At 40.2% G+C, this 12,807-nt stretch overlaps 1 protein-coding gene across 2 annotated transcripts in view; it reads right to left on the minus strand.

Moving 5' to 3' along the window:
* The window catches only part of PRKG1 (protein kinase cGMP-dependent 1), an 895,613-nt gene that overhangs the window by 186,493 nt on the left and 696,313 nt on the right, over positions 1-12,807 (minus strand). For both annotated transcript variants that reach the window (XM_034775036.1, XM_034775034.1), the window contains exon 6: positions 2,255-2,332. In XM_034775036.1, the coding sequence (XP_034630927.1) occupies positions 2,255-2,332 (78 nt within the window). The remainder of the gene's footprint in view (positions 1-2,254; positions 2,333-12,807) is intronic.

Below are 12,807 nucleotides of genomic sequence, written 5' to 3' on the forward strand. Positions count from 1 at the left end.
TTTTTAGGACCTTTCTTGTTATGTTCTGCCAGGTTTTGCCCAAGATATCACTGCTGGACACACTGAGCTATATGAATACCAGAAATTGGAAACAGCTTTACAACTAATAGTTCTCTGATAATAGTCAAACCAATTAATTGCATGCAGCATGTACAAGCCCAGCCACGTGGGCTGCAGTCAGATCCTTGTTTGATTTATTTAACTGTCTGACCCAGGGTTCAGTTTGGGATGTTGCGTGGCCACGTTTGTGAAAGGCACGGCCATATACTACAATCCATCGTATTTAACTGGTTTAGTGCCAGGGTTCTGGCACCGAGTTCTGGGAACTCAGGCCCGTGCTGTTTTGTTGTCATGGCACTGTTCCCATGTACAGCAGAAATTTCATATACTTGCCAAAGGCATTTATTTGTTAAATTTACTGATCTCCAGTTTCTGCCATCCATCACCTTTCACCACAGTCCTCCCTGGAAATCTGTAGTAATGGGGTGGATGTGCACACTTCTAGCTTAAAAGGGCACAGTGGGAATTCCTGTAACAGCCTCCATCTCAAGTCTCTGGTCAAGGACCTGAGGCAAATTTCAACAAGCATTATTTTATTTCAACTGCCTTGACTGCCACACAGTCAACATGGGAATAAGCAATAAAGGGAAAAGGGAATCTGCCAAACAAACATTTAGACTCCATGTAGATATCACTGTACCACCATAACATTCTGGCGTTGCTGTTAGTGGCAGACCATGACAATTGGCTGCACAGAAATATCAGTCTGTTTTGCACACTGACTGGTAAATCTGTCAATCAGGGACCTAAGAACTCTTCCGAGTACAGAGGATGGGGTTTCGAGTACAGGATGATACAGATTAGGCCACTGTGTCTGGAGAGGAATGTTCATGTGGGGATCATTTGTGTCATGGTTTTCCTTCTTCACAGAGGTAAAGAAAAGATTATGATGGGATCAGTTACTCCTGATCAGAAGAAACTGGAAAAACTTGAGGGTATCATGAGAGATATGGTGGAGGGGGGTGAGTGGGCGGTGGGGAGGGGATAGGAGAAGGAGGTGGGGGATAACATGAAGGAACTTTCTGAGGCCTCATAATAAATGCATACCCCATAATATACTACATTTAGAAAACCTGCCAATGATTGACTTATTCACATAAAAAATACCCACAGCTTTTTTTCCTTCTAGGGAACATTTGACTTCAGCTGTTTGATAAATATTGGTTACAGAGACAGAGTGAGCAAGACAGAGTACTAGCTTCAGTACTTGTGAGCTGGCAATGTCACACGCTCTCTCAGAAGACATCCCTGCGTGTGTGGCAGTCACGTCAGAACTAACTAAACCACTCTCTCTTTCCTTCCCCAATATCTGGGCTTTTTTGTTGCCTTTCATAATAAATTGCCTGTATTAACCTGTGGCTTTTCGCAAATAAAAGAACTGTAAATAGAAGGTTGGATTGACCCAACCAATTTATCTGTCCTCTATTGTTTACTTTTATCTGTTTTTCAGTATGTAGTCTCTGCAGCGGGAAATTGCAGTGTATTCCCTTGAACATCTGCATCCTGCTGTGGTAAGGAGCAATGTGTTTGCCTAGCTTAACACCAAATAAAATGGAATTTTCAACTGGCAAAAAAGGACTGTCTAAAGCTATTAAGATTGTGAAGGAAAACAAAGAGGTTTAAGGTTTCAGAGTGGTAGCCATGTTAGTCTGTATCAGCAAAAAGTACAAGGAGTACTTGTGGCACCTTAGAGACTAACAAATTTATTTGAGCATAAGCTTTTGTGGGCTAAACCCCACTTCATCGGATGCATGCATCCGATAGAGGTTTAAAGCATTTTCCCCCCTTGTAGCTTGCTGAGTAGAGGCTAAGGCATCAAAGCAGGCACCACATTTAGTAAATGCTCAATAGAAATATGTCACAATATATTTTATTTTAGTTCAAAAAGACAGCTAGCAGTTCTGTGGGTCCCAATGATTTAAATCTTAACAAAAAAATAAGTGTTCAGTCAGTTTTTATTGGTTCTGTCTATCTATGGTGTATACATATAGGTGCTATAGCAATACAAATAATAATTATATTTAGAGCAAGGGATAAAATATGTATTTCTGGATCAAATGTAGCCCAACTTCACACTGACTAAATGTTGTAACCTTTGGGGCCCTGCAAGAAAAGGATTGATTTACACTGCATTCCCAGAGTTACACCATCATTGTACATGACATTTGCTTTGAAAGGGGTGACAACAACTTACCTTTCCTTTGCTGATTATAAAGAAAGTGTCCCCTCGAGCCCCTTGCCTGATAATGTACTCTCCATTTTCATAGTGTGTCTGTGGAAAAATTAACAAGAACAAAAGAAATCAGACTGTCACTCAGTTTGCAGTCCAGCAGTTTCACAAGATAACTCTTAGGGAGGCAGTAAGCCTGAATGAGTTTTATCCAAGCCTGACATCTGTCATGAGTTAAGAATTACCCTATGTCAAGAAATATAACAGTGAGAAAGGAATCATTTTATCTTGCCCATTTTTCTTATTATTTTGTTAGTGCCAGCTTTTGTCTGGATGCCTTATCCTTAGGTCCTCGATCCATGTATCCTAATTGAACAAGACACTGGACTTTTTCAGCAGAGCATCCAGTACAAACTGAAACTATGGTAATAAACTGCTTGTAACAGTGGTTCTTTTCCAAATATTTTTATTTGAGTTTGTGGTGCTCATCTTATTTTATACTCTTGTTATCAATAGCTTTATTTCGCAGTTATTTTTACTTACAATCAGTTTTATTATTTATTAGTCTGGATTTGTTGAACCTGGTTTATAGAAAAAATCACTGCTAATATTCTGTCCTATCCAGTCGGAGTGAGTGTCAAAACATGGGCTAGATGAAATTCCTTGTATTATACCAATCAATGTAATAATACCAGGGGAGAATTTAGACCAATAAATAAAATCCAATATGTTCCAAGTTAAGTCCCTAAATCCATATTTAGACTTCTAAATAACTGGTATAATTTTCAGAGGTGTTGGGTGACAATAGCACAAATTGACTGCAGATCAATAACAGGCAAATGCAGAGGTTTGTCAAGTTACAGTAACCCACCTAAAATTTTGACCTAGATTTCCAACAGGTTAAATAAATGGTGGTGGCCTTATCAGGCTTTTGTGGTGAATGCAGTACTGACTGCTGTATTCAGACCCCTTGTACTCCCCCAGATTGCAATATGAACTTTTGAAACAAGTAAGGTCTAGTGAATGTGTTATTTGAAGACTGCAGCAAGTCCCAGCAAAGACTGCCAGATCTGCTGTGTTCTCAAAGTAGTATATCAGCAGAAGTTTAGGCGGAAAAGACCTTGTCTCAAGATGAAGGAATTTATTTGAAGTAATCTCAACCTTCAGAATTGGCTGATGTTTGGAACTATCCTTATTTTTTCCAAATCAGTTTGTTGATCTATCATTTTCACCCTCAGTCTTTTGGTCTCCCTTGAACTCCGGTAACAACACTCTACCATGAAAAGGGATATTTTAGGATTCATGTAAAATACTGAATATAGCTGAGAAAAAAATCTTTGTTGTAGAAGCACTTGATTTAGGAGCTAGTAAATATAAAGTAAAATAGCTCTGTGGTAGTAGAGGCAAGTATTTGTGTCTAATTAAACAATAACTCAATTGATGAAAATATTTTATTCCTAAAAAGCAATTAATTTGAGTCTGCAGAGGTTTGTACAATGTTTGCATTGATTGATCATGACAAAAATGCTAGAGAAAACTGAAAATTTTAGTATCAGAAGGTAACTCCTGTTTCTAAATATCCGTTATAATCTAAAGAAAAAATATAATCAAAGGGACATTACTTTATGCTGAGTTACCAATGCTGAATAATTCTCATGACTCTTCAGGAAGGGAAAGTCCATGGAACCATGACTCTGGATGCTGTTCAGAAGGCCCCGGCTTCTGATGCGTCTCTTGTGAGCCTCTGGATTTGGGAGCTGAACTCCCTTCTTGCTCCCCCATATGGCAAAGTTGGAAGAGCAACAATGTTCTAGTGGAATCCATGAAACGCTGCAAGAACAAACTCAGGCACTCTCGGTCCCTGACACAGGAATGACTTGAAATGGAGATTTTGAGTTCATAAAGTTTTGCATGAACAACCTGAAACCCTTGAAGGGCCAATTTTAGTAAGTGCTGAGCACTATTCTCTGAAAATCTAACCCCTTCATGGTTCCTCAAGGCAGGCAACGAAAAATTGAGGAATATCACTAGTCACTGAAAATGTTGGGCAGAAAGTTTCCAGAACATCTGGTTGGGAAGCTAATCTTCACAATGCAACTGGTGCACTGGATCCCTGTTAAATCTATTAACAGAAAGACTTAAACAAAAGCACCAAGAGAGATGTGACCTTTCCTCAGCCTTTGAAAGGTGGTGGTGAAAGGTGATTGGGATGAACAATCACAGGACAGCTAAACATGTAAGCGGACTGATTTTTTCTAAAAAAGCGTTTTACTCAAAGAATTATCTCTCTGCTGAGCAATGCTCAGGTGACATTCTAGTAGCACAGAGGGTACTGAACAATTGCATTTAATCCTAATGTTTCCTATTTATTGTGATCCTCTATCTGCCTTTAATCCTTCAGCTGTCTATTGATCATATACCTTCAAACTCCTATGCTCCTTCTCTTATCTCCTTATTGTCAACAAATCTCACTGTTTTTATGCTTTCTGTCATCTGTCCAATCTCTTCTTGCCATTCTGAGTGTATCATAGAAGTCTGACAAACACCTTAAACTCAATGTGACAAAAGCTAAACTTAAACTTTCCTCACAAGCTCTTTTGTTTCACTCTTTTTTAATAAACAAAATAAATAATAATATATTATTATTAATAATAATAATGATGCCTAGCTGTTACATAGTGTTTTCATCCATAGATTTCAAAATGCTCTACAAAAGAAGTCAGTATCATTACTCTCATTTTACAGATGGGCGAAACCAAGGCACAGAGCAGTGAAGTGAATTATCCAAGGTCACCCAGCAGGCCAGTGGCAGAGCTGGACATAGAACCCAGAACTTCTGAGTCCTAATCCTCTATTCCCTCTATTCACTAGGATACACTGCTCCTGCATCAACCTCCCCATTATCAAGCCTCACAAAGCTAGATGTCATATTTGACTCCCCCCTATTAATTACCCCCACATTCAGGCTTTCACCAAATCCTGTCTCTTCAGGCTCTCTAAAATCTCCCTTTCTTTCTCTCCCATCTGCTGAAACATAACTGTCTCTTGCCTTCTTTATTATATCATCTTTCTTTGCAACCTTCGAAGCATTTCAGTCTCTAGGCCACTGTAGCTCTTGCTCTCTGCATCCTGATCATTGACTCCTCACTGAATTCCATCATTCACTGGCCTCCTGTATCTTTCCACATCAGTTTCAATCTTGTTGTTTACAACCTTATGCTTCTACATAGCATTCATGCTGCTTAATCTCATCCCATGTTTCTTTCTGCAAGCTCACTCCAGACCTATGCTCTCCCTATAATTTCTTTTGTCTTTTCTCACTCTTGACTCCATGTCTTTTTCACACTCTACTATACAAGAATCCGCTAACTCTTTCTCAGAATTTCCCACTTTCTATCAATAATCAACTCTGCTCATTCTCATGCTTCATCTTTTTAATTTTACTGTTTCCATTTATTTAGACTATATGCTCCTTGGTACAAGAATCTCTGCGAAGTGCCAGCTCCCTTATAATGCTATATAAAGAATAGAACAAATAATGATCTTTCTAGCCTTTTTTATTTGTGAGGCAAGTTAAAGATGGTAATATTTGCTCACATGTATATGGGAGTATTATTCAACATGAACTAACCAACAAAACACTTTTTATAGCTGGTTCATATGTATTATCATTACCATTCGCGTTTCAGTTTCGTCTACAGTAAACCAACCCACAGACAGTATAGAAATAATATTTTGAATGAAAAAGTATGAAAATAAAGTTCTGAAAGTTTTAATGGTAACACATGTAGAAGCAATGAAGTCTGAATTAAAACTGAAATAAAAAAGAGGAAGGAGAACAAGCAGGTTTAAGGAGGTTTAATGTCATGTCCTAGTGATCAGCTAAGCAGGTAAGAGATGTGGCCAACTGACATTTCTGCTAGGATTGTTATTTGTCTACACTTGCACTAAAGGACCTAAGTTTTAAGGAGTTTTCTCTAGTAAAATTTTTAGACACAGTCTATTTGGAAAGGGGGCCTTTAAAAATAAACAAACATTCAGCATTTATAGAATTCTTTCTTATCTTCAAAGCCCATTACACGCATTAAGTAAACAATCTCCAAAACACCAATATGAGGTATGTAAATAAGTATTAATATCAACATTTTATGGTTTGAAAATTGAAGTATAATGGTTATCTGATTGTCCAAGACCACAAAGAGAATCGCCACCAGTCAGGATTAGAACTCCAAAGTTTTTGACTTCCAGACCCTGCCTTACTCCAGAAAAGAGTACTCTGCACGTAGACAAGAAAACTGGATCACACCGTATCAGTATATCAACAATTGTATTTTTCAGAGGGCACACCCAAGGTGGTGAAGAGAGCTAATTTCCCCTCTTGTGTATATTTTTATGAAATCTGAGTGTTACTAAGGAGATTAAGGTATATCTCCTAGGAGGGAGAAGACTCCCTGATCAAGACATTGATCAGAAAATGAATTTAAAAATGTTATTAAAGCAGGACATAGGAAGTAAATACATAAAAACTGTTTTTAACAACATGGGCCAATTTCTGCAAACCCTTAGTCATGCAAATAATCTTTAATCCTGAAGAAGTCCCAGTGACAAATGGAACTACTTGTGAGATCTTGTATGACTAAGAGTTTGGAGGATTAAGTCCAGGATTTATGTATTTTCCCACATTATTTCTATGAGGCCAAACTATAGAGAGCATATGCATTCACTCAATACTTCTCCCACTCAATGTGTGAACACTCGCTCTCCACCTCCAGCTTTGTATGTGCCTGTCGATTCCTAACTTTAAGGAATCCAGTGTCACAGAGTGCTCTATAGAGAGTCTAGGGAAAGAGGCCATAGTGCTCTGGAGGCAGATGATATCCCTTCTTTCCACACAGAGAAAGTTAATTGGATTACACTTGATGCACTACTTCTGGGAGCTAGGTAGGAGGGAGTCAGCACTGGAGTCCAGTTTAGCCAGGGAGCAGGAGAAATTAGGAATGTAGGCTGTTAAGGTAGGATCTCTGGAGAACAGTACAGCAGCCAAGGCCATAGGTGCCGACTTCCACTGTTCCTGGTGGGTGCTCGACCCCACTCCCGCCCTTGGCCCCGGCCCTGCACCGCCCTCGCCCCGCCCCCATTCGACCCTCTTCCCCCAAGTCCCCGCCCCACCTCTTGTCCGCCTCCTCCCCTGAGCGCGCTGCATCCCTGCTCATTCCCCGTCCCTCCTGGAAAGTCCTAAGCACCACCAAACAGCTGTTTGGCGGCAGGAAGTGCTGGGAGGTAGGCCGAGGAGCAGGGATGCAGCGCACTTGGGAGTGCGGGGGGAGGAGGTAAGGTGGGGTGAGGTGGAGGGGAGCTTGGCTGCCGGTGGGTGCAGAGCACTCACTATTTTTTCCCCGTGGGTGCTCCAGCTCCGGAACACCCATGGAGTCAGCACCTATGACCAAGGCCCAGATAGCTGGGGAGATGAGCCACTGAAGTTAGCTACAAGCTTCCCCTTCCCTAGCTGGGCAACCTAGACAATCATGTGATGGTTGAGGCCCATGGAGACAAGTCATCTGAATAAAACAGCAAAAAGTTGAAATTAGTCATTGCTGAAAATAATAATGGACTAATTTTACATACCAAGAACCACAAATGTGTGTTTTTGTAAGCATGGGGCAATGGAGATGAAGGTTATCTCATGGAGATAGAATAAATTAACACTGCTCCATAACTTAGTGTGTTTTGCCACAGAAATTGGTTTGATGGTTCAGTGGAATACCTGGGGCCGGCAGTACACAAGTGGTAGAATTTAGCCTAACACAGAAGAAGTTAAAGCAGAAGTGTGATTATCCCAGTGGACAGTAGAAGGGTTATATTAAAGTAATTGTGGCTCTTAAAGATGTTGTGCACATGTAGACCCTGCTCTTTGAGCTCCTGCATCCCAAGCACAGGAGATCAGAGTCTTTTAATCAGCAGTGTCCATTGAAGCCATTACATACTCTCACACTACCTCTCCCAAGGATATAAAGGGTAGAGCAACCTCAACTGCCAAGTTCCTTCAACACCAAGAATCCTTGTCTGAAGCCTCTGAAATAAGTGAAGTTTTGAAGAAGGAACTGGAGTTTCTTCCCTTAAGAAATGCTCCTCTCCTGGGCTTTTCCATCAGGAACAGTTTTAAACGTGCCTTGCTGGCTTTCTCTGTGTTTTGAAAAATATTTACAAACTGTACAGGGGGGGGGGAATATGACCCTCCCCTAGGCAAAAAAATACACCTGATGTGTCCTTCATTCAAGGGGATAGCCATTTTGATTCACTCCCTAGGGTTGATTGCTCCAGTACTGGGGCAGCTAGCTAACAAAAGCCTAACACTACCTTTATGTATTTGTGTGTGTGTGTGCACGCATGCTCATGTAGCAACAGCGTAGAAAAAAAATAAGAAATAAAAGAAAGTAAGTACAGTAACTATACTAACAACTATATAATGAGAGTCTACAGTAGCTAAGAGGACACTGAGGCTGTTCAGTCTCACTGTCCCAGGTGGTAAAAAGGAACTGAATTATGACAGTTAGGGTCGCTGTGCCCTTTATGCCATTGGAAGGGGTAGTGTGAGTCACGCAAAATGCAAACTTAATCCTAATGGACACTGCTGGTTAAAAAGTTCTGATCTCCTGAGCATGGGATGCATGCATACCAAGAATGAGATCCATGTGTACAAATACATAAAGAAGAAGAAACAGAAACATTAGACAATATGTTTCTTCCTAATAAAGTGACCAATAAGTTTGTTCATTGTTTGATTTTTTTCCCCTTTATGTACAATGAAAAAGGTCTTTAAAGTCTCCAAAGAGTGAAGTTTTCAGCTTCTTTGGATTCCTCCTATAATGTTAGTGGTTTTTATTTTAAGTAGTGTAGGGTCCATCGCTTGAATCCTGTTGTGACAGATATGAGTCCTGGAAAGTGTAAGAAGTTCAAGACATTATACTGAGATGTGTCATACAAGCTTGGACTTCTGGGACAATCGCTATTGAGAGGGAGAATCCCTGGGAAGTGGTTAATGTGAATTCCACAACTCCAGTTATGCAAAAAACCTGACTTTTGAAGCTATGCCCTGAAGAGAGGACCTTTAACTGGTGAATAGCTGTTCCTGAAGACTGGAGCTCAAGGGTCCAAGCTGTATAAAGAAACAAGTGAACTGGACAGTCAGGGTTCTTGTTCCTGTTCTGAAAACTGACACAGACTTGTAACCAAGTGGGAAGCCCAGTTGTGGGGTTTGAAAGACTCATCTACCAGAGCCCTGGGCTGGAATTGAGGTGAACTCTGGCAAGCTTTTAACATGTGTATAAGTTATTTCATTTTTTATAAATGTTTTCTCTGTAATGCTTTTATCTTAAGAATTAATGCAGTTTACTTTGTGAAGGCTGGTGGGGAACTGGTGTATGTTGTTATTATAGTCCCTGGAGAGAGGTTAATCACAGGTGCTGGACCCCTGTCACACCAGCTGAGGAAACACAAGTGACATGCAGCGGGACTGCAAGCCTAAACTCTTGATCTGGAGGATGAGAAACATAAATCTCTGCCCAAGAGAACTGACGGGTGGCAGCCAGAAATCTTAAGAGGGTGTCCCAGAGGAAAACTGGGGGTGGGGTGGGGCTTGAGGGGGAGCGTCAAAGGTGCAGTTGACCCTGAAGCTGTGATATTTGTAAGCACATAACTAATATTTTTAATATTCACAAGAGGGAGAGAGAGAAGCTATGAACACTCAGCTTTGACTTTCAAGGTCCCTGAACATTTTTCAATGAGTCTCAGACCTAAAAGTGACTGAGTAAATTAGAGAATTACATTTACAAAAAGAAACAGATCAGAAAGAAAAAAAATACATTAATATCTTTTCTCAATGACTGAACGTTCTTTAGAAAAGTTCCATATTCAAAGCATATTTTTATGAGGCAAATGAACAAAAATATCATCTGAATATAATAAATATTATGAATATATTACAAAAACCTCATATTCCCATTCATTAGGGACCTTTCCAAAGCCCATTGAAGTCAATTGGAAGATTTTTCAGGTGATTTTAGTAGGCTTTGAATCAGGCCTCTTAGGAGGAAAAGTAAAATGAGCATGTTAATCCAATCCAGTCATTAGCTGTTTTAAAGTCTCTTGACCAGTTTCTCAACTGTAGTAAGTCATCATAGCTCCATCAATTTACACCATTTGAGAGTTGGACGTTCTATCTCCATCTTTCTCTTCCTTTCAAATTCCATATTAGGTAAATTAGTTAGTACTTTAATTCTTACTATTTGCTTCAGTCAACTATTATCCACATAAACCTTACGGCCCTGATCCTGCAAACACTATTAGATAACTGTAGCTACTGCTTTATATAAGTGTTTTCAAGATCAGTGTTCAAAAGCTCACTTTCATCATTTTTTATCAATTTATGGAAACTCTTGGAAACATTTTACATTGGCATGAGCACAAGACTTTTCTGCTTAAATCTTAATGGGTGATGACACAATACCTTCATTTTAAGTAAATGAACATTTTTGCAAATTTAATTGGCTTGTTAGAAATAACTACACAGCATGCTAGGAAATATCCCCAAAGACCAGTGAGCTCTATCTAATGTCAGATGTTTATTTAGCCTTTTTACCATTATCTTATTAAAAATGTAAAATGTCTTCCTCTGGTAAAAGAGATTCTTGGTTTCAGAGGATATTATAACAACTTAACAGTAGAATCATAGAATATCAGGGTGGGAAGGGACTTCAGGAGGTCATCTAGTCCAACCCCCTGCTCAAAGCAGGACCAATTCCCAACTAAATCATCCCAGCCAGAGCTCTGTCAAGCCTGACCTTAAAAACCTCTAAGGAAGGAGATTCCACCACCTCCCTAGGTAACTCATTCCAGTGCTTCACCACCCTCCTGGTGAAAAAGTTTTTCCTAATATCCAACCTAGACTTCCCGCACTGCAACTTGAGACCATTGCTCCTTGTTCTGTCATCTGATACCACTGAGAACAATCTAGATCCATCCTCTTTGGAACCCCCTTTCAGGTAGTTGAAAGCAGCTATCAAATCTCCCCCCCCCACGTTCTTCTCTTCTGCAGACTATACAATCCCACTTCCCTCAGCCTCTCCTCATAAGTCATGTGCTCCAGCCCCCTAATCATTTTTGTTGCCCTCCGCTGGACTCTTTCAAATTTTTCCACATCCTTCTTGTAGTGTGAGGCCCAAAACTGGACACAGTACACCAGATGAGACCTCACCAATGTTGAATAGAGGGGAATAATCACATCCCTCGATCTGCTGGCAATGCCCCTACTTATACAGCCCAAAATGCTGTTAGCCTTCTTGGCAACAAGAGCACACTGTTGACTCATATCCAGCTTCTCATCCACTGTTACCCCTAGGTCCTTTTCTGCAGAACTGCTGCCGAGTCATTCGGTCCCTAGTCTGTAGCAGTGCATGGGATTCTTCCGTCCTAAGTGCAGGACTCTGCACTTGTCCTTGTTGAACCTCATCAGATTTGGCCCAATCCTCAAATTTGTCTAGGTCCCTCTGTATCCTATCCCTACCCTCCAGCGTATCTATCTCTCCTCCCAGTTTAGTGTCATCTGCAAACTTGCTGAGGGTGCAGTCCACGCCATCCTCCAGATCATTAATGAAGATATTGAACAAAACCAGCCCCAGGACCGACCCTTGGGGCACTCCGCTTGATACCGGCTGCCAACTAGACATGGAGCCACTGATCACTACCCATTGAGCCCGATGATTTAGCCAGGTTTCTATCCACCTTATAGTTCATTCATCCAGCCCATACTTCTTTAACTTGCCGGCAAGAATACTGTGGGAGACCATATCAAAAGCTTTGCTAAAGTCAAGGAATAACACGTCCACTGCTTTCCCCTCATCCACAAAACCGGTTATCTCCTCATAGAAGGCAAGTACTACACAGAATGAACAGAATTCAGTATGAGGGAACTATATCCAGTCTGAGCAACTTTTTGCTTTCAGCACCTTTGCCACAAGATGTCATCCTCTGCTACTATCTTTGAACACAGGTTTCATCTATGTGTTAGGCAGAATCAAGAAGGTGGCTTTACATATCATCCTCAATATAGTGGAATTCAGTCAGTATTGTTAGTATAGTTAAGAGTGTGTCTGAATTTCTGCTATGAAACTTATGGTTTAATTATAAAACACTGATATAAATAATTTAGTCCAGTCTGCAATTTGTTATGCAAGATCTTGGACTGGAAGCAAATATTTTAATTAAAAATAAAGCTCAAGATTTTTAGAGTAATAAAATGTTAGTGGGTGTTGTCTGTTTATAGAAAAAGATGTTAATCTAATGATATTTAGCAGTAACACTTTACTTGCAAAATTTAAAAAGTGTCTTTTGCTTTTTAAGAAAAAGACAATGGATGAGAAATCACTTAAAGAAAATGACAGTTCTATATCTCGGAAAGTTGGTTTGTGCAGCTGCACTACATTTCTTAATGCTGTCAACAATGTATATGTCTCTGCAAAACTGAGGGCTAGGTTGTATCATGCAGCAATATGTTGGGGGTTGTGATGAGTCACATCGTA

This window comes from Trachemys scripta, chromosome 7 (genome assembly GCF_013100865.1).
Source record: "Trachemys scripta elegans isolate TJP31775 chromosome 7, CAS_Tse_1.0, whole genome shotgun sequence".
In the NCBI taxonomy this organism is placed as follows: Eukaryota; Metazoa; Chordata; order Testudines; family Emydidae; genus Trachemys; species Trachemys scripta.